The 20866-nt window shown below is 38.8% G+C and overlaps 1 protein-coding gene across 1 annotated transcript in view; it reads left to right on the forward strand.

The window, feature by feature from the left end:
* Window positions 1–18243, forward strand: part of LOC141141212 (extracellular calcium-sensing receptor-like) — a 32768-nt gene extending 14525 nt beyond the window's left edge. The window contains exons 5-7 of the mRNA XM_073628898.1: window positions 3335–3550; window positions 9123–9246; window positions 16149–18243. Coding sequence (XP_073484999.1) covers window positions 3335–3550; window positions 9123–9246; window positions 16149–17044 — 1236 coding nt within the window. The 3' untranslated portion in view covers window positions 17045–18243. The remainder of the gene's footprint in view (window positions 1–3334; window positions 3551–9122; window positions 9247–16148) is intronic.
* The last annotated feature ends 2623 nt before the right edge of the window (window positions 18244–20866 follow it).

The raw sequence follows: 20866 nt of genomic DNA on the forward strand, positions 1-20866 counted from the left end.
AAGGTTATCAGTGGTGTACCCCAAGGTTCAGTGTTGGGACCCTTACTTTTTAATATATTTATAAATGATATAGGGTCTGGGATTAAAAGTAAAATTTCTGTCTTTGCAGATGACACTAAGCTATGCCGTGGAATAACGTCCTTACAGGATGTCTCCAATTTACAAGCCGACCTCAATGCACTGTCTAATTGTGCAACTAAGTGGCTAATGAGGTTGGGGGAATCAGTGGTGGAGAAGGATCTGGGGGTTTTGGTAGATTATAAGCTTAATAGTAGCATGCAATGCCAAGCTGTGGTTTCCAAAGCGAGCAAAGTCCTTTCTTGTATTAAGGGAGGTATGGACTCCAGAGAGAGAGAGATATCATTTTGCCCCTGTACAAATCATTAATGAGACCTCATCTGGAATATGCAGTTCAGTTTTGGGAACCGGTTCTTAAAAAGGATATGGGGGAACTGGAGGAAGTGCAGAGAAGGGCGACCAAACTAATAAGAGGCATGGAAAAGCTCAGCTATGAGGAAAGATTAGAGCAACTGAATCTATTCCCTCTTGAGAAGAGGAGATTAAGGGGGATATGATCAACATGTACAAATACATAAGTGGTCCATATAGTGAACTTGGTGTTGAGTTATTCACTTTAAGGTCATCACAGAGGACAAGGGGACACTCTTTACGTCTAGAGGAAGAAAGATTTCATCTCCAAATACGGTAAGGTTTCTTCACAGTTATGCCACGTGCACATGAGCGGACTTTTTGACCGAACTGGTCCGATAAGCGGAGTCCGGCGGACAATTCGACCGTGTGTGGGCTTCATTGGACCTTCAGCTGACTTTTTTGGTCGAAAATCTGACGAACTTTAGATTTGGAACATGTTTCAGATCTTTCCGACAGATTTGAGTCCAGTCGAAAAGTCCGCTCGTCTGTATGCTAGTCCGACGGATGAAAACCGATGCTAGGGCAGCTATTGGCTACTGGCTATCAACTTCCTTATTTTAGTCCAGTCGTATGTCATCAAGTACTAATCCGTCGGACTTTGGTGTAATCGTGTGTAGGCAAGTCCATTCGTTGGGAAAGTCTGTTGGAAGTCCGCCGAAAGTCCGTCAGATAGACCGTCGGACCAGTCCTGTCGAAAAGTCCGCTCGTGTGTACGCAGCATAAGATCTGTGAAAATGTGGAATAGACTCCTTCCAGAGGTGGTTCTGGCAAGCTCAGTAGATTGCTTTAAAAAAAGGCCTGGATTCATTCCTAAATGTACAGAATATAACTGGGTACTAACATTTATAGGTAAAGTTGATCCAGAGAAAATCCGATTGCCTTTTGGGGGATCAGGAAGGAATTTTTTCCCCTGCAGTAACAAATTGGAGCATGCTTTGTTGGGGTTTTTTGCCTTCCTCTGGATCAACTGTGAGTATAGGTTTGTGTATATGGGATTGCATTATTTTTTTTTTTTTGGTTGAACTAGATGGATTTGTGTCTTTTTTCAACTTTTTTTGTAACTTTTACAGAAAGGGTTAGACCCCTTGTGATAACAATTAGAGTAAATGATAAATTAGTGTTAAAGTTTAAATGGTGAGAAAATAAATTTAAAAAATTGTAAAAGCACCCCAATTCCGTCCAGGCATACATGCAGATGCAAACATGCTCATACAGCCTACATGTGTGTGTACACAACGATTGAGAGCAGCATAAGAGCAGTAATTCTAGGCCATAATTCATGGTTAACTCTAAAATGTCAACCCATAAAGACTTTTAAAATGTCACCTATGAAAAATTTAAGTATTGTAGTTTTTCTCCATTCCACGGGCATGTGCAAATTTTGAGTTTTGATGTGTTTTGTATCTATTTATTCAATATAACTCTATATATTATATTTTATGAGAAAAATAGATATTATATTGTTTTGAAGTTTTGATTGTTTTGGAAATGTGCATTTGATAAACAGCTGTCCAAATATCATGCAACATATAAAAATTGCAACTGCCACCATTTTATTCTAAGTAGCCTCCGCTCTACTTTCACAATATATATAATGTTTGGGTGTTTAAAGCAATTTTCTAGCAAAAATGCTGATTTTACCATAAAAAATTTGCCCCAGACACAAAGTGATTGTAAAGTTTTGTTTTAAAAAAAAAAAACAATCATGTTATAATTACCTCCTCTGTGCAGTTGTTTTTGCACAGAGCAGCCTGGATCCTCCTCTTCTCTGGTTCCTCTTCACTGCTCCTGGCTCCTCCCTCCTTTCGAGTGCCCCCACAGCCAGCAGCATGCTATGGGGGCATCCGAGCCGAGTCACAGCTCCGTGTGTCCATTCAGACATGGAGCCCCGACCTGGCCCCTTCCCCTCTCTCCCCTGATTGGCTAATTGACTTTGAGCCAATGGGGCCACTGCTGTGTCTCAGCCAATAAGGAGGAGAGTCCCGCATAGCTAAAACACTCATGGACATCGCTGGAGAGAGATGGGGCTCAGGTAAGTAATTAGGGGGTGCTGGGAGGCTGATACAATGATTCATATGGTGATATCCACATCTAAATAACAAATCATGGTCATTGGTCATCATCCAGTCATTTTTTGGCTGAGCACTGCACTATTGAGTATATTAATATTTTACCTGCACACAGGTATTGGGGTTGATATACTAAAGAAGTAGAGACTTTTTTACTTTGCAAAATTATTGTTCATTTTGTTCAATAAATAATGTAAATATGTGTTGACTTGGAATACCTATTCTTGTGCAAAGTAAGTTAGAAAAAAGATTTCCTTTGGTAAGTCAGCCCCAATAAATGTAGGTATCTCCTATTTATTCATTGTCTTTTACAAAAATAAAAAAAAATTATGGTCTCTACATTGTGGAGCTCCTGTTTAAAAGAACCAGAATGAAAGTGGCTGATCTGAACCTTCCTTTTAAGAAATAAGAAATGTGTTTTTATCAGAATGTGTGGGCCTCTTTGCCTGAACTCCTTGTTTAGCTGTATAATTGTTTCTTGTTTTCACTCACAATATATTCTTCTTTTTTTTTAATTTGTGGGCTTATCTGTCTAGTCTAGCAATCCAGAATGCCAAACAGACTTTTACCTATAATATTTTAATCTAGACCCCTAACAATAGCTCAGTTGGGAGACTTTTTTCTTGGTTCTCCGTGAAAGATAGAATAGTAGAAATAAAAGATTATATTACAACAAAGAAGATTTCTGTTTGCTAAGATCATGGCACTAGAAATGTGTGCATATTTGGACAGCAATAAAACTACCAAAGATATATGTGAACGGGACATGCTTTCCAAGAACAAGGATTTCCTATAATATATATGCTATACCAAATTCATTTTCTAACATTAAGCTTTTAGGGTATCTCAGAAATGTGAATTTTACTATGGATTCTGGTGATGAAATAAGCTTTGACCAAAACGGAGATCCCTATCCATCATATGAATTGGTGAACTGGCAAAAGAAAGAAAATGGATCATTTTTCTTTGCTCATGTGGGGGAATTCAGTGGTAATGAAAACCTAAGAGTGAATGAACATTCTATAATATGGCAAGGAGGTCAAAAAGAGGTAAATAAATGTAAGTGTATTACAATATTGAGGGAGGTGCTTTAAAATGCTGTACATGTCAGGCAAAGGTGACCTTACCCCTTTTATGGTAGTCAAACAAATATTTTGCTGAACAGATAGTTTAAAGGAGATCAAAATTAGGCAGGCCATTTTTTTAATTTTTATTTCATTCAACCAGAAGGTTGAATGAAAAAAAAAAAATGGCTCATTTCAGTTTTATGGTCCTTGAGGTTATGTGCACTCAACACGAGTACCATATGTTGCACGACAAACATCAAAATGGTAGATCATTTGCTGTCACACATGAATCAAATGGTCGCTTGTTATTGAACCTTCTGTTATGGTTGTCAGGATGCAATATCTGCAGTAACTACAACTTTTACAGTTTCATATGCACATGGTTTTTAAGAACATGTCATTACATTGTTTAAGGAATTCCAAGCTCAATGCTTGCCCATGTTGTGAATTTTCTAGGGCTTAGTTCAAACACACCTGAAATACGCTTAAGATTTTCTGACATGCAGCACTAGGGTCATCAGTTGGATCCCAACCACGACACTGGAGTTTGCATGTTCTCCCTGTGCCTGCGTGGGTTTCCTCTGGGTACTCCGATTTCATCCTACCCTCCAAAGATATGCTGGTAGGTCAATTGGCTCTAGTATGTGTATCTATAAATGTGAGTTAGGGACCCTAGATTGTAAGCTCCCCAAGGGCAGGGACTGCTGTGAATGTAGAATATACATGTAAAGTGCTGTGTAAATTGATGGCACTATATAAGTACCTATAATAAATAAATAAATCTTCAACAAATTTGTTTATGCCACTTGTAAATTTGCTTATGATGAGGTGGCTGTTTGTTGAACCGACGGGGGAATTCATATTGCACTTGAACAATGGATTCACACTTCGCAAACTGCAGCACACAAAACGACATCTCCTGTGACATTGCCATTTTCCTATAAACAAGAAAGAGTGTCGTTGTATGGCATTGAATAGAACTTCTAGGTGGGCTTTATCCAGTGTCAAAGGTGCTATAAGTAGTAGGATGCGGCCGATTGCCACATTAACCAGCATGGACCACAAGATGGCACGTCCCTCTGTGTTCCCTAACTTTGTATGAAACTGTCAGCTATTTTAAAATTTCATGTCTACATTAGGTCCTACATTACAACAGACCCCATAATATGCCTGCTTTTACTTTTATTAACCATAAAAAAGATGTGTGCCTTCGCCAAATTAATGCCGCGTACAGACGACCAGACTTTCTGGGAAACTAGGTCCGACGGTCTTCCCGACAAACTTCCGGCTGACTTCCGATGGACTTTCTGAACGGACGCACTTGCCTACACACGACCAGACTTTCTGGCAGACTAGGTCCACCAGCCTTCCCGACGGACTTCCGACTGAGTTACGGAGGACTTTCCGAATGAACGGACTTGCCCACACACGGACAAGTCCGTTCATTTTGAACGTGACTCGGGTACGGCGGGACTAGAAAGGAAGTCAAAGATTGACACCTTGCAATCCCCGTCGTGGGGCATACCAGGCCCTTAGGTCTGGTATGGATTTTAAGGGAAACCCCCTACGCCGATAAAACGGCGTGGGGTCCCCCCAAAATCCATACCAGACCCCTATCCGAGCACGCAGCCCGGCCGGTCAGGAAAAGGGGTGGAGACGAGCGAGTGCCACCCCTCCTGAGCCGTACCAGGCTGCATGCCCTCAACATTGGGGGGTGGGTGCTTTGGGGGAAGGGGGTGCCCTATGGCCCCCCACCCCAAAGCACCTTGTCCCCATGTTGAGGACAAGGGCCTCTTCCCAACAACATTGGCTGCTGGTTGTCGGGGTCTGTGCGCGGGGGGCTTATCGGAATCCAGGAGCCCCCTTTAATAAGGGGGCCCCAGATCCCGGGCCCCCACCCTATGTGAATGAGTATGAGGTAAATGGTACCCCTACCCATTCACCTAGGGAAAAAGTGTTAATAAAAAAACACACTACACAGGTTTTAAAAGTAATTTATTAGACAGCTCCGGGGATCTTCTTCCGACTTCAGGGGTCTCTCCGGCCTCTTCTCCCGGCATCCAGTTCTTCTGCCGACTCCTCCGCTATCTTCTGCCGCTCGTTTGCTAGCGGTGGCCCAGACTTCTGCCTTCTTGTCTGCTTCTGCCTTCTGATCTTCCTCCTTCTTGTCTTCTTCCCTCTTCTCTTCTTCCAATGTTGACACGATGCTCTCTCCGGCTGTAATGCTCTCTGCGCACTCCGCTATGACCACGCCCCCTTAAAACATCATAGTCCCAGCATGCCCAGGGACTGTGACGTCTTAAGGGGGCGAGGTCACCACCTATATAAGTCATAGCGGAGTGCGCAGAGAGCATTACAGCCGGAGAGAGTGTCGTGTCAACATCGGAAGAAAGGAAGAGGGAAGAAGACAAGAAGGAAGAAGACAAGAAGGCAGAAGGCAGAAGAAGACAAGAAGGCAGAAGTCCAGGCCACCACTAGCAAAAAAGCGTCAGAAGATAGCGGAGGAGCAACAACTGGACGCTGGGAGAAGAGGCCGGAGAGACCCCCGAAGTTGGAAGAAGACCCCCGGAGCTGTCTAATAAATTACTTTTAAAACCTGTGTAGTGTGTTTTTTTATTGACATTTTTTGCCTAGGTGAATGGGTCGGGATATCATGTACCCCATACTCATTCACATAGGGGGGCCGGGATCTGGGGGCCCCTTATTAAAGGGGGATCCCGGATTCCGATAAGCCCCCCGCCCGCAGGCCCCGACAACCAACGGCCGGGGTTGTCGGGAAGAGGCCCTTGTCCTCATCAACATGGGGACAAGGTGCTTTGGGGTGGGGGGTGCCCCCTCCCCCAAAGCACCCACCCCCCCATGGTGAGGGCATGCGGCCTGGTACGGTTCAGGAGGGGGGCACTCGCTCGTCACCACCCCCTTTCCTGACCGGCCGGGTTGCGTGCTCGGATAGGCGTCTGGTATGGATTTTGGGGGGGACCCCACGCCGTTTTTTTGGCGTAGGGGGTTCCCCTTAAAATCCATACCAGACCTAAGGGCCTGGCATGCCCCGCGCTCGCCGCAATAGGAAAATTTGTTTTTCCTATTGCAGCGAGTGCAAGATGCAGTACCCTGCCCTTTCATCAGATCTGGTCCGTCGCACCAGCATACAGACGAACGGGCTTTCCATCAGGAACTGAGTCCGGTGGAGTTACGACGTAAAGATTTGAAGCACGTTTCAAATCTAAGTCCATCGGATTCCCGACCGAAACGGTCCATCGGAAGTCTGATGCAGCCCACACACGGTTGGATTGTCCACCGGATTCGGTCTGTCGGACAAGTCCGGTCGGAAAGTCTGCCCGTGTGTACGCAGCATAAGCCTGACATTTAGGCTTAGCTGGCTGGCTGTGAAGAATGTTTAAGTGGACATTTGGCATTGGACAGGTTAATGGAAAATAATACAGCTAACCCATAAGTCAAAAAAGTCAGAACCTAGTCATCAGTGTTAAAGTGAATCTAACTTAAGAGGGGCTCAAATAAGAGGGGTTTCAATCTAAAAATTGTCATCATGGGCATCTTGTGGTGTATGTTCTTAGGTTGAACATACACACTTCAAAGTTCTCTCATTCAGTGCTGTGCAGACTGGCAGGGCTGAAATCTGAGCAGTGAATAGCAAGTTTTAGGGATCACTTTTACTTTTAAAAGGTTAAAAGGTATTATGCTCATTATGCAGGATGCACAACCTCTACCCAGTTTAAAAAAGTGGATAAGAATAATTGGATGGGAAAGTCGAGGTTCAGGTCCACATCCCTTGTACAACATGTCAAAGAAAAGTTTCCTCAAAAAACAGGACTTTAAAGGACCACGAACACACAAGAAGAAATGTTTAGTAAAAATAAATTTTTTATTAATTAACATCATATCAAAAAAGGAGCTAAAACACATAATAACACTGAAGTACACATGAAATTGAAACATAAAGTATGTTTCAATTTCATGTGTACTTCACGATGGCTTATGATGGTACTTTGTGCCCATGATGACAATTTTTAGATAGAAACCCCTCTTATTTTGAGCCCCTCTTAAGCTGGATTCACTTTAACACTGATGACTAGGGTCTGACTTTTTTGACTTATGGGTTAGCTGTATTATTTTCCATTAACCTGTCCAATGCCAAATGTTCACTTAAACATTCTTCACAGCCAGCCAGCTAAGCCTAAGTGTCAGGCTTAGTTTGGGGAAGGCACACATCTTTTTTATGGTTAATAAAAGTAAAAGCAGGCATATTGTGGGGTCTGCTGTAATGTAGGACCTAATGTAGACATGAAAGTTTAAAACAGCTGACAGTTTCACATAAAGTTAGGGAACACAGAGGGGCCATCTTGTGTTCCACGCTGGTTAATGCGGCGATCGGCCGCATCCTACTGCCTTCCAGCAATACAGCCTTATCTCTCGATGCCACCACCCCACTAGGACCCCTGAGGAGAGCCTGAGGACTGACCATAATGATCTTACATGCCTTATTGATCTACATAGATGTGAGTTGCCATTTGTCTTGTTTTTAATAAAGAGATTTTTAATCTTACTGCACTTAGTCCGGTGCCCCTCTGTGTTCCCTTTCTATACCTACAGAGTTGTCTGCTTCACTCTAAGGGTGTGGTGCTGGTGCTAACATCATGGATTTATGAACAATGGACTTTCCAGGATTGTTCAGGCTACATCCCTCAAGCACCACTATCTATTTTCTTTTTACTTTTGTTTCATGTAAAGTTAAAATCTCTATTCTTTCAAAAATTGCAATTAATGTGAACTAGTCACTAAATAGTCTGTAAAGTTTTTTTTTTTAATAGATTGTGATTATATACCACATTAAAGGATTGGTAACCCAAAACAAGTAATTACATTTTTAGTACATCCAGCTGTTTTAAATCACATACCAGTACCACTTTGTACACTACAAAGTGTCGAAGGTGAAGACTTGTGTGCACTTGAGTTCCCAGCTTTATTGATGTGCTCTGGTTGTTACAAAAGCTTTTAGATCTCCTTGTTGAATTTTATGATTTGCTGTAAAAAATGGACCTGCAAAACTGAAATTTCCCGCATACAAACAGAAGGGTAAAAGTCCGTGATGGGAGAAGCAAACAAAAAAAAATCTATTGTGGAGATATTACTACTAGAGTCCCAATGAGCTATAAGAAACCTGGGGGTATTTGGGTCAAACAACTAAAATACTGACTTTGAGTGACCTGATCCTGTAAGGACCTGTTGTTTAGCGAGAATAAATTAAGCCCAAGATTGTCTTAGCTGTAGAAAAACAATCTTCCTGTGATTTATTACCTAAAATTGAACCGCATGTTCTTCTTGCAAGTGCATACTAACAAACAAAACAATCAGCATACACATGGTTTACTTTCAGGCAAAATGCATTGTATGTCTTTATTAAACCCCTAGTACAGGAGAAGGTTACCACACCACTGTGTACTTGTGGAGTTTTATGAACCCCATAGTAAATATTAATGGAGAAACTGATCCATTGTAATATGTGATTGAATAATATGTCTCCTCCCATTTGCAGATACCAGTGTCTGTGTGCAGTGCAAGCTGCCCACCTGGAAGCAGAAAAGCAGTACAGCAAGGAAAATATTCATGTTGTTTTGACTGTGTAATGTGTGAAGAAGGCACGATCAGTAATCAAACAGGTCAGTTCTACAGACTAGTCATCAACAATATCAACTCACTTAGAGGGTATATGTACACAGATTTCCTAATTAGATTATTTAACATTATGTTGGCAAAAAAGGTACCTGCTAACGCTCATCAATAGGTGAGTGTCTGCAACCTGAAGACACGTTGGAGGGATTGCCTTAGGCTAGCAGATGTACAGCTATGTATTTATGATGTATACAGAGATAACATTATTATTAACCAGAGGCGTAAAAAAATATGAAGCCCTGGTGCCAGTTGTAAACATCTCCATATGCCTTTGATGATCTGGTTCAACTCTTCTGCTGGTTATGTTTAATAAATGGGGGAAGTTTTCTTTAGGTAATACTAATATTTTTATATCTATTGAGTTTGTATCTGACTTGAAGGTACTAGCAGCTGTATCTTATATTGTATATTTCTAGCGCAGCGTTAGCCTTTGGGCTATCATTTTTTGCCATAATACTAATATTACCATGTGTATTACAACTGTAAAAAAAAAAGATCAGAACGGAAGGGGAACATTGCTCTTTTATACAGAGAGCAATACGGCTATGCAGCAAGGATTGCAGTATTGAGACCCCTGAACTCATTGCATTGGCATGGTTTCACCCTCTGTGCCTGGTGCAGTTGCATACTGACCATAGGTTTTCCCAAATAAGAAGAATAGGAAACCAGGTTATCGTTTTGCTGCCTCCACTAAGTTTTCTTGTTGCCTGCCAAACATGCAATGAATATTTGGTCTATTACCTGAGTAACAAGTGCCAGAGGTTACTAGCAACTCATTTACCCATAATATTTTTACTTCATTTTGTTATGTAAATTATTTTCTATATTTATTCAACATAGCCATTTAAATTTAACGAAGTATACAATGGAAAATAATTTGCCTTCGGATCTCTCATGCATGACTGATTTTAATATATTGCAGCTTGTGAAGTAGCTGCGCGCTTTGACATAGTGAAATTTCCTAATGAGTTTCAGAAAAGAGGTGGTGGAATTCTGACACGGTCAGTGAGAGGCTTGTATTTAGCAGGCAGCAAAATGTGGCTAATGCATATTTCTTTTCTTATCGTCTCATTCACAATATCCTGTTTTGCACAGCTTGGTTTAATATGTCATTGTTAACACACTCATTTCAATTTTATATTAAACCGAGAAAGGCACAATTGTTCTTTTGACAACATTTATCATCTCTAGATTTAACTTTCTTTGTGTCACTTAAAAAAAATAATTTGAAGACAGTATTCAATGTGACACAAACTAACTTAGTCTTCAATGTATAATATGTTTGGTGTAAATCAAGAGACAAGCATTAATGATCATGCTGCTATTTCCTAGTTAGTGAGATTCTTTGATCAATTACATGTCACTTGTATCCTGCTTGGCTTATTCAACACTGAACATCTGGACAAACATTTTTCATGCCAAGCTATCTGATTGTACAATTTTTTTTTAAATATTGATAGCATGAAGTGAGGTAGCAAGTGGGAAAAAATAATGTGTACTAGATCAAGATAATAGCATGGGTTCACCCACTCAAACCATTAACCATCTAATACAAATTAGCTGTTGGCTAATGATGATTGAAAAAAAAAACAACCGATCAGAAACAAGGGTTTGTTCTACTCCACAAAAAATTCTGTTACTAGGAATGAAGTAGAATTACTTTTTAGGTATGGCTTTAAAATCTTTGCTTGACTGCAATTTCAAGGCCAGAGCATTTATTGACAGCATTGCTCAATTTTGTGGTAATATAGCATAATAAAAAAACTTTTTTACAGAAACGTCAGACTTCTTGTAGGTCATTGCTGTAGTCTGATATGTCTGATGCATGCCACCAAAACCACATTTATTGGTTTGGTTGACATACCTCTCCTGTTTATCATAAAGCAGCATTAAACCGAAAACCAAAAAATATATTTAATTGCAGCCTACCAAACATTAGATGTGGTAGCTGCATCATTTTTCTTTTCTTTGGCTTTTTTCTTCTGTTTTCACCTGGTGAACTAGCCAATCAACTTCTCCTGTATTAGTGAGACACAACTCTGGAGGAATGAGAAAAGGAGTCAAAGTGAACATCAGTACTGTCAGTCTGAGGGGGGGGGGGGGGGGGGGCTTAATGGTAGTGTTAAATGTATTAGCAGATTTAGATACACTAGAACATTGAAGCCAAACTCCAGCTTACACGTTATAATCAGTTACAGCAAACTGTTTTTTTTTCTTTTGGTTTTGCATATATAAAATAATAATTAATTTTTGTGCTGTGAAAAACAACTGACTTGGCTGACTATTTGCATCTGGCTGAATTATCAGAGGAAAATAGAAATAGGGAGCCTAAAAACAAAACTAATGCAGCCATAATATCTAAGAAATGCAATATAATAAATGTTTTCTTTTGGGTTTTTTACTGCTTAATAACAAAGCTTGCTTGATAAACAAATTGCAATTATATAAGACACTACTGAAAAATATTCTAATCATAACCTCTTGAAAAGGCTGATTCCCCATCTGTCTCTGGACTTTGATACATTAAGTTACTGAACTGGAAAAAGGCATGCAGATGAGGAAAGTCAAAGTGAAGTTAGATATCCTGATATGTACACGTTACAGGTTATTGACTCAGGAAATACTGAACCCATTGGATCGGCATGATGGTCATTTTCAGAAGGAGGGGTCAGAAAAAGAAACCTACACACTTCCTCAGTACAGGTTCTCTTTAATGACTATTGACAACAATAAATATATCTTATGAATCCCAAACTCATCCTGCAGCGCTATAAAAAGATATAATTAATTAATACATATAAAGTGCAGATTTATAAATACAGTATATCCATATAAAATGTTCCATGCAAAAGGAACTCCAAATAGGAAAATCACTCACCAAATATACATGCATTTCTGAATTAAAAGATCAGCAAGAGCAGCTTTATTTCACTCCACAGTTGGGGGCTGTTCACACATCACCTCCAGCCAGCAATCCACCTCCAATAGAGATATTCATATCCCCGGAAAAAAAACAGGAAAACAGTACAATCAAGTAATACCATCAACCACAGTCAAATTTATTAAACTGTTAAAATCCTATTCAGAAAACATGCAGATAGTTATAAGCATATTTCAGAGTATCCAAGACCTATATGTGTTCAGCACACAGCTGTCAACTTTAGCTGCTGCTTTCCTAAGGCTCCAGTATCTGATCCTCCTCTCCCCTACTTAACAGTCTGCATACACACTTTAGTTAAGCCAAAATGTCAACATGTTTCATCCAGGAATAACTATTTAAAGAAACTGGCTTAATACTTGTACAAATGACCCTTAACCAGTTACCGCCTCGTTGATTCGGGTGGATCATCCTCTATATACACGTCCAGCTATATACACTGATTTGGGTTATTTTTACCAAAAGAAATGTAGCAGAATACACTTTGGTCTAAATTTATGAAGAATAGAAACAAAGAAAAACTGTTTTTTTTTCCAAACTTTCAAATTTTTTCGAACTACCCGCTGGGTTGCTTTTACAAGCAGTGGTAGGGGACATCTGTGGCTTTAATCCCATCCCACCGAGAGTCCCGATCAACCAGCCGATGCTTCTGATTCTAGTGCCCAACAAAGACCGGATCGGTTATGTCAGGCTCTCTGATATAGTAACCAGGAAGCAATGACGTCACATCACTTCCGGGTTACCCGGATGTAAATGGCGCCATTTTTAAAAATCAAAATCATTTGATTTGATTTTGTAATAGTGTATTTTTTTTAAATTTCATTTGAAAAACCACTAAAATACCGTGTGACATAAAAAAATTGCAAAACCCACCAATTTTTTCTCTAGGGACTCTGTTTGGGGGTTCCAGGAAATTTTTGAGCAAAAAATACTGATTGTTACATGTAAACAAGAAGTATCAGAAAAGGCTTGGTCTTCAAGTGGTTAAATTAAAACCATAATATTTAAAACTTCTAAAAACAATTCATTAGACTATATTACCATCCTCTAAATTACCAATAATAAAAAAGAATTCTAAAATCATTTTAAAAACATGAGGGACCTTTAATAATCACAGATATAACAATTTAGGTATTTTCTATGTTTAAACCATTCTGGCTGAGGATGTTCAATAAATAAATCCACTTGGTTTCTTTTTTAGATAATTTCCTGACTAAATTAGAACCTCTCCAATGTGGCACTACCTTATATACAAAAACTGTAGGAAATATGTTCCTTTTTAAAGTGTAATGATACACTATGATACACTATAATGTTTGTATCCATTTTGGATAATATTAATATGCTCCGCTTTTCTTTTCTTTAACAGTCTTTTAGGTTTTGCTACATGTTGATGGCACAGACACTGTAATATATACACCACATCTGTCAAGTTACATGTAATAAAATCTCTAAGATCATATTTTTTTTCAGTGGTTTGACATAAAAAGTTTTCCTTTTTTCTTTTTTTCACTTTACTGACCCTACAAGCAATACACTGTCAACAGGAAAAAGTCCTATTTAAGGATCATTTGTTTAAGCCAGTTTCTTGAAAAAGTCCTTCCCAGACAAAACATGGTTAAGCCTTGGCTTAACCAAGGTGTGTATGCACACTGTTAAGCGAGGGGAGAGGAGGATCAGATACTGGAGCCTGAAGCCCCGTGGGTTAAATGAAAAAGAACTGATAGTGTGTACTAGACTATAGGAAAGCAGCAGCTAAAGCTGGCAGCTGTGTACTGAACACATATAGGTCCTGGAGACTCTGAGATATGCTTATAACTATCTGCATGTTTTTTTAATAAGATTTTAACAGTTTAATAAATTTGACTGTGGTTGATGGCATTACACGATTGTACAGTTTTCCTGTTTTTTTTCAGGTATATGAATATCTCTATTGAAGGTGGATTGCTGGCCGGAAGAGTAAAATGAAGCTGCTCTTGCTGATCTGTTAATTTAGAAATGCATGTATATTTGGTGAGTGATTTACCTATTTGGATTGGGTCACAGTGGAAGGAGTGATCACAGCTTGAAATAAGAGGAAAAATAAATAGTGAACTGCACATGGGACACTTTATTAAGAACTGGATTTGATATGTTTGATCAACTTTTTGGATTTATGGATCTGCATGTTTTGTAAGTAGGATTTTAACGATTGTACAGTTTTCCTGTTTTTCCTGGGGATATGAATATCTATATTGGAGGTGGATTGCTGGCTGGATGTAAAGCTGCTCTTGCTGATCTGTTCAGAAATGCATGTATATTCAGTAAGTGATTTTCCTATTTGGATTGGGTTACGGTGGAAGGAGTGATCACAGTTTGGATTAAGAAGGAAAAGAAATAGTGTACTGCACATTGAACATTTTATTAAGAACTGGATTTGATATGTTTAATAAACTTTTTGGATTTATAAACTGAAATATTTTTTCACTTTTACATTTACATTTTATTTAGATGCATTTATAAATCTGCACTTTATATGCATTATACACATTTATAGTGCTGCAGGATGAATCTGGGAATACTGCGATTCATAAGATATATTTATTGCTTTGACATATTTACTGCAGCAGCAGGTGGTGCTTATTTAGATAAATAGGAATTTTGTTGATTTTTGTAACAGGTGACTCATATAGGGAAATTAAATAAATAATTTTATTAAATTAAAATAAATAGAAAAAAGTAAATTAAATTGAAAAAATAAATTGTTTTTATTATTTTTAGCAAGGAGTAGTGGAAATTATAATATTGATAACAATATACAGTTTAAGTACAAATAACATAATTTTATCATGGTTCTCTCCCCTGGAACCCCCACTCAAAAAGAATTAGAACACTAATGGTCTAATTGTTCATTTTTAAGGTGAAAGAATGTGAAAGAAACAGAGAACGGAGATATGACAGACAAGATCAGCTTTAGCCACTTTTTAATATTGTATGTGATATTATGATAAACACTCATAGTAGCACCATAATGCACAGTTCATTATGGTGCTACTACTATGAGTGTTTATCAAAAAATCACTGGGCAATGTATGGCGGGTCTGCTTCTGGATGCCTAGTGGACTTTACACATATAGTTCCCCCATTAGAGGCTCCCCTTGCATTTATGCATTGGACTACTGTCTTTTGCTGGTTTGTGTGGAAGGTTGACAGCAGCTGCCTGCTACATGAGTACATAAGGTAGAGGCAACAACAGAAGCTTGGTTTGCCCTGACGACTAATTTATCTTTCCTGCTCTGCACCTTAGTGCTTGTTTTCATGTACTGGGTACCACCAACTAGTTTTAAAGTCTTATAAATGGAGAGTAATCATCACATAAGCGGAATGGACACGTGAATCTATATGAAACTCTACTCTTTTGAGCGTCCCATATGAGCCAATATAAATATATTACTGAGCAATTTCCTGCCAGTTCACAGCCCTATTTCTTTGGATGAATTATCACGTTATGGATGTATGCACCATCCTGCTCCTAAACACATTTCTGAGATCTCCAAATCTCTATTACATGGAAATAGAATTGCACACATTTACTATATATCACAAACAATTTCTTTGTTTTGAAGAAATAAGAGAGGAGGGCATTGTCATTGGTGGTTGTATGATATGTTGTCTTTGTCTATGATTTCTATGGTTTGTATTCAATATGTGCATGTGCATCGTGCAAGTGGAGTGTCAAAATGTGGAAGTTGATATATCTTTTTTCTAAACTTATTTGCTCTGTCAAAATTTTTAGCAATTTAGGTCAAGGAGGTGGAGTCTAAACCAGGTTTTTTTTAGTGTGGTTTATTTACTCGAATCCTAATAAAAACCCAGCTATCAATCAGAATTCATAATATTCATGCCTGTATTTAGTTAACTTATCACTAGAAGGCCCAGTGTAACCAAGTCATGTAATGTTTGTGCACACAGATTCTCTGGAATGTCTGGTATGTTCTCTAGAGTTCTGGTCCAATACACAGAAAGATCGCTGTGTCCCAAAGGAGCTGGAATATATTTCCTTCAAGGAAACATTGGGATCTGTGCTGTTTGGAGGAGCATTGCTTGGCATGTTTCTTACAATAACCATCATTGTTGTCTTCTTATACCATCGTTATAATCCCATTGTGCGTGCTAACAATTCTCACCTGAGCTTTTACACCCTCTTCTCCATTGTCCTGTGCTTGCTGTCTTCCATCACATATCTGGGACAACCATCAGCCGTGTCTTGTCTTCTTAGAAATACTGGGTTTGGTATTACATTTACCTTCTGCATTTCCTGTATTTTGGGTAAAACCATTGTTGTGATTATGGCATTTAATGTGCAACATCCTGACAGGAAAGCAGCTTTGTTATTTAGTCCTATAAAACAAAAAGTCCTTATTACTCTATGTAATTTGTTTCAGATTGTTGTTTGTTCTACCTGGAATATATTGTCTCCTCCACAGCCCATAAGGAAAACTCCTTTTGACAGCCCTGCAATTACTTTGCAGTGTGATACTGGTTCAGCCCTGGCCTTTTCTCTAGTGCTGGGATATATTGGGCTCCTGGTATGTGTATGTTTCACTCTGGCTTTCTGTGCTCGGAACTTGCCCTATCATTATAATGAAGCTAAACTCATTACCTTCAGCATGGTGATTGTCTCTGCTGTGTGGATAACATTCATCCCCACCTATCTGAGTGCTCCAGGAAAATATTTAGATGCAGTACAAATGTTTGCAATACTATTCTCTTGTTATGGTCTTCTCATATGTATATTTGTTCCCAAATGTTACATAATTTTATTGCAACCGCACAAGAAGATCCGGAGAATGCAGAGAAAAGAGTAAAGATACTGTCATATGGTTTAAAGATTGTTTTAATACTTTTCTAAAATAGTCACCTATTGTGAGAGGAAGTTGCTAGTTCCTTAAGCCCCGGTTCACACTAGCGCGATGCGAGAAGCCTGCAAATCCAGTGCGGGTTCCCGCATCACACCTGAATTGCACAGTGGTTCACACTGAGATCTGCAAACTGCTGCTGGTGTCCATGTAAATTTAACGACACCCCCAGATCGCAGTGTGAACTATGAAATGGTGCAGGAATAGGATCGCATAGGTGTGAACACCCATGCGATCCGATTCCAGAGCAGACCAAAAAAAGGGTCCTGCACCATTTTGGTGTGAATGCAATGCAATTTCAGCCATACAGTTTGTATGGCTGAAATCGCACAGACATTGCATGTAATCTGTGCAGCAATACGGTGTGAATCACATGCGTTGTCTGGCATTGCACTAGTGTGAACTGGGCCTTATTCTCATACTTAACCCCAGGATTAGCAACAGAAAGTCAGCCAGAGAACTAGATTCAAACTGGATTGGATTAGCAATACAGTCAGGAAACTATATCCATGTAAATCTATGGAAATTAAAGAATAAATGCAGCCAAAACATTTTTTATAGACTAGGAAAAGTAAATTATGTCAGATTTTTATTGCTGTTTATGATCCCATTGAAGAGATTTCCCTTCACTTGCTGGCCAATCTTTGATAACAGGAAATGAGGAGCAGCCATCACCAGGACAGAAATTCATGGATTGCATTAATGACCTGTCACAGGTTCTAACAGCCACCATTTTAATGATGAAAACATGTTTATGTTGCAGTCGATGTCCCCAGGTGACAGATTTCCTATCACTACCTGTACCAACAGAACATGGGGGGAACATTTCCCAACAGAGGTACAGACTTCAATAAAAACATGATGTGGTTCTTTTACCTACTCACTCTGTCCAAAACAAAACAAAAACCTTTTTGGCTGATGTGGGGCTTTTTATGTACATAATTAAGCTAAAAATACAATTTATCATGTATGATAGTTTATATTGTATATTGTTTTGCCGAGCAGCCTATTATTCTTTCTTTTATAACATTTTAAGCTAAATAAATCTAAATTTGACGAATGTATTTTAAGAATGACTAGTCAGGAAGTCATGTCGTGTGGAAACTTTATCTCTCTTATAACATGCCTTCAATATCTACTTTTCTGTTATGCCATTAAAAAGCTAGATGTTCATTTGTGAACTGTATTAAGAATATTGTACATATGTACATGTTATGGCTTTGAAAAAAAAGAAAAACATTAGCTATAGTAAAAATATTATTTTGTAAACTAATCTTTTAAATAAAAAGAGCAAAAAATGTTTACCTGGCTTTCCCTATTTTTAGTGAACCATCATTGTAGTTTCTGTAAGGTGTTTACCTTTGGTGTCACTTTTAGCTATGTATGATGTCTACAAAAAACAAAGTCACAGTTTAACTAGTTCCATACAACGTGAATTCCAGCACTCCTCTCCTACATGTAAAAATCATAATTTTTTGCTAGAAAATTACTCAGAACCCCCAAACATTATATATATATATATATATATATATATATATATATATATATTTAGCAGAGATCCTAGGGAATAAAATGGAGGCCATTGCAACTTTTTATGTCACACGGTATTTGCACTGTAATTTTTCAAACGCAATTTTTTTGGAAAATAAACACATTCTTGAATAAAAAAATAAAAAAAAAAACAGTAAAGCTAGTCCAATTTTTTTCTATAATGTGAAATATGATGTTACGCCGAGTAAATGGATACCTTACATGTCACGCTTTAAAATTGCGCACACTCGTGGTATGACGCCAAACCTCAGTACCTAAAATCTCCATAGGCGATGCTTTAAAAAATTTTTTTACAGGTTACATGTTAAGAGTTACAGGGAAGGTCTTGGGCTAGAATTATTGCTCTCGCTCTAACATTCGCAGTGATACCTTACATGTGTGGTTTGAACGTTGTTTACGTATGCGGGTGCGACCTACGTATGGGTTCGCTTCTGCATGGATGGGGGCGATTTTATTTTATTTTATTTTTATTGTTTATTTATTTATTTAATTTTTTACACTTTCCCTTTTAAAAAAAAAATGTTTTGATCACTTTTATTCCTATTACAAGGAATGTAAACATCCCTTGTAAAAGGAATAGGGTGTGACAGGTCTTCTTTATGGATAGATGTGGGGTCTATAAGACCCCACATCTCTCCTCCAGGCTGGAAAGCCTGAGATAAAAAAAAACGAACAATCTCAGGCTTTCCTGCCAAGTCCCCAGATGGTTTATATTAACCGGAAGTGATGTAATTGAAAATGTTGAGGAACTGGCTATTTTGACAGAACACCGGCATTGTTTACTCTCGCTGGTCTGGACGTGATGTCATAACGTCGCGACCGGGCCTCCAAGAGTCATAGAGCTTGCCAGGGACCATCTGTCCATTTCTCTATGACTTTCTTCCAGCGCCGGCAGATTCCTTCTCCGGCTCGCCGATTGTACGGGTGAGCTGGGAGAAGCACTGAAGGGTGGCGGGAGGGGGGGGAACGTCCACTCCCGTCACCTGTAAAAATGATCAAGCAGCTGAACAGCCGCTATGATTGATCTTATTGTGTAGGGAATCGCCGGCTGAAAAAAATGATATCTGAATGATGCCTGCAGCTTCAGGCATCATTCAGATATCATCACTGAAAATGGAGGGCGTCATATGATATTCAGCAGTAAGACATTTACTTTAGAGTTATAGCATAACTGCGCATGAGTGCTAAACAAAAAGGCATATTAGAAAATATTGTGATGGCCATTATTCAGGTGGTAGAAGGTATGGGAGTGCTTACAGTTTACACTGAGACCCTGAGATCTAAGATGATGAAAAATGATGAGCTACTGAGGATAGAGTGTTAGAAAATACATGCTAAAAGTTAGTTTGATAAACTGATACCCCTCCCCCCGTTTTTACTGACATCTTCTGTCCACAGATCCGGTCTCCAGTAATATACTGAACATGGTGACAGCTCTCCTGCTACCGTTCCCCGATAAAGACATACTTTATGTTAAAGATAATGACACTAGAAAAAATGAATCGATTACTCCAATAAATTGCTGATTATGATGTGATTTAAATACATTTAAGGGAATAGGTAATCTTCCAAATGATCAGACAGGGAGTTGCTGTAACTTGCAGTTTTTTAAAGTGCAAAGTTAAAAGCATTGACGCAAAACAGGTTCAGGATGGCAAAGACAATGCATGTAGATATGTATAAAACCTGCGCTCGCATCAAAATTAACAGCCACACCAGGTGGGGCTGAATACAAACATTAAAAGTAGATCAGAAATTAAAAAACAGGTGTGCGTATCCTTTTAAATGAAATAAGGTGTCTGTCCCTTTAAGAACGCCAATAGCCAACAAAGTGTAACTCATATACATAATATCTCAGTATATAAGTGTGCAAACATTATATCAAAAGTGCTAAAAAAAAATAGGAATCCAATCCACAGTACAGATCTCCAGCAATGAAGATCGATACAATATATGACTGTGACAGAAAGTGATTTCTGTGAATAAAACAATATATTGATTCATATATATATATATACAACTTAGCCCATTTGTGCAAATGATAATAAAAGTTCAGTGGAAATCCACAGCAATGAAGATCAATTCATGACCGTCATGAAAAGTTCTCTCTGTGTATACAATTTATAACAGCTGTGCTCCAGTGCTCGTGTGCAACATATAGCAGCTTACTGACAGCAAAATATAGCAGAGCATACAGTATATGTATGAGAAACTCTCCCA

Source organism: Aquarana catesbeiana, linkage group LG04 (genome assembly GCF_042186555.1).
Source record: "Aquarana catesbeiana isolate 2022-GZ linkage group LG04, ASM4218655v1, whole genome shotgun sequence".
NCBI lineage: Eukaryota > Metazoa > Chordata > Amphibia > Anura > Ranidae > Aquarana > Aquarana catesbeiana.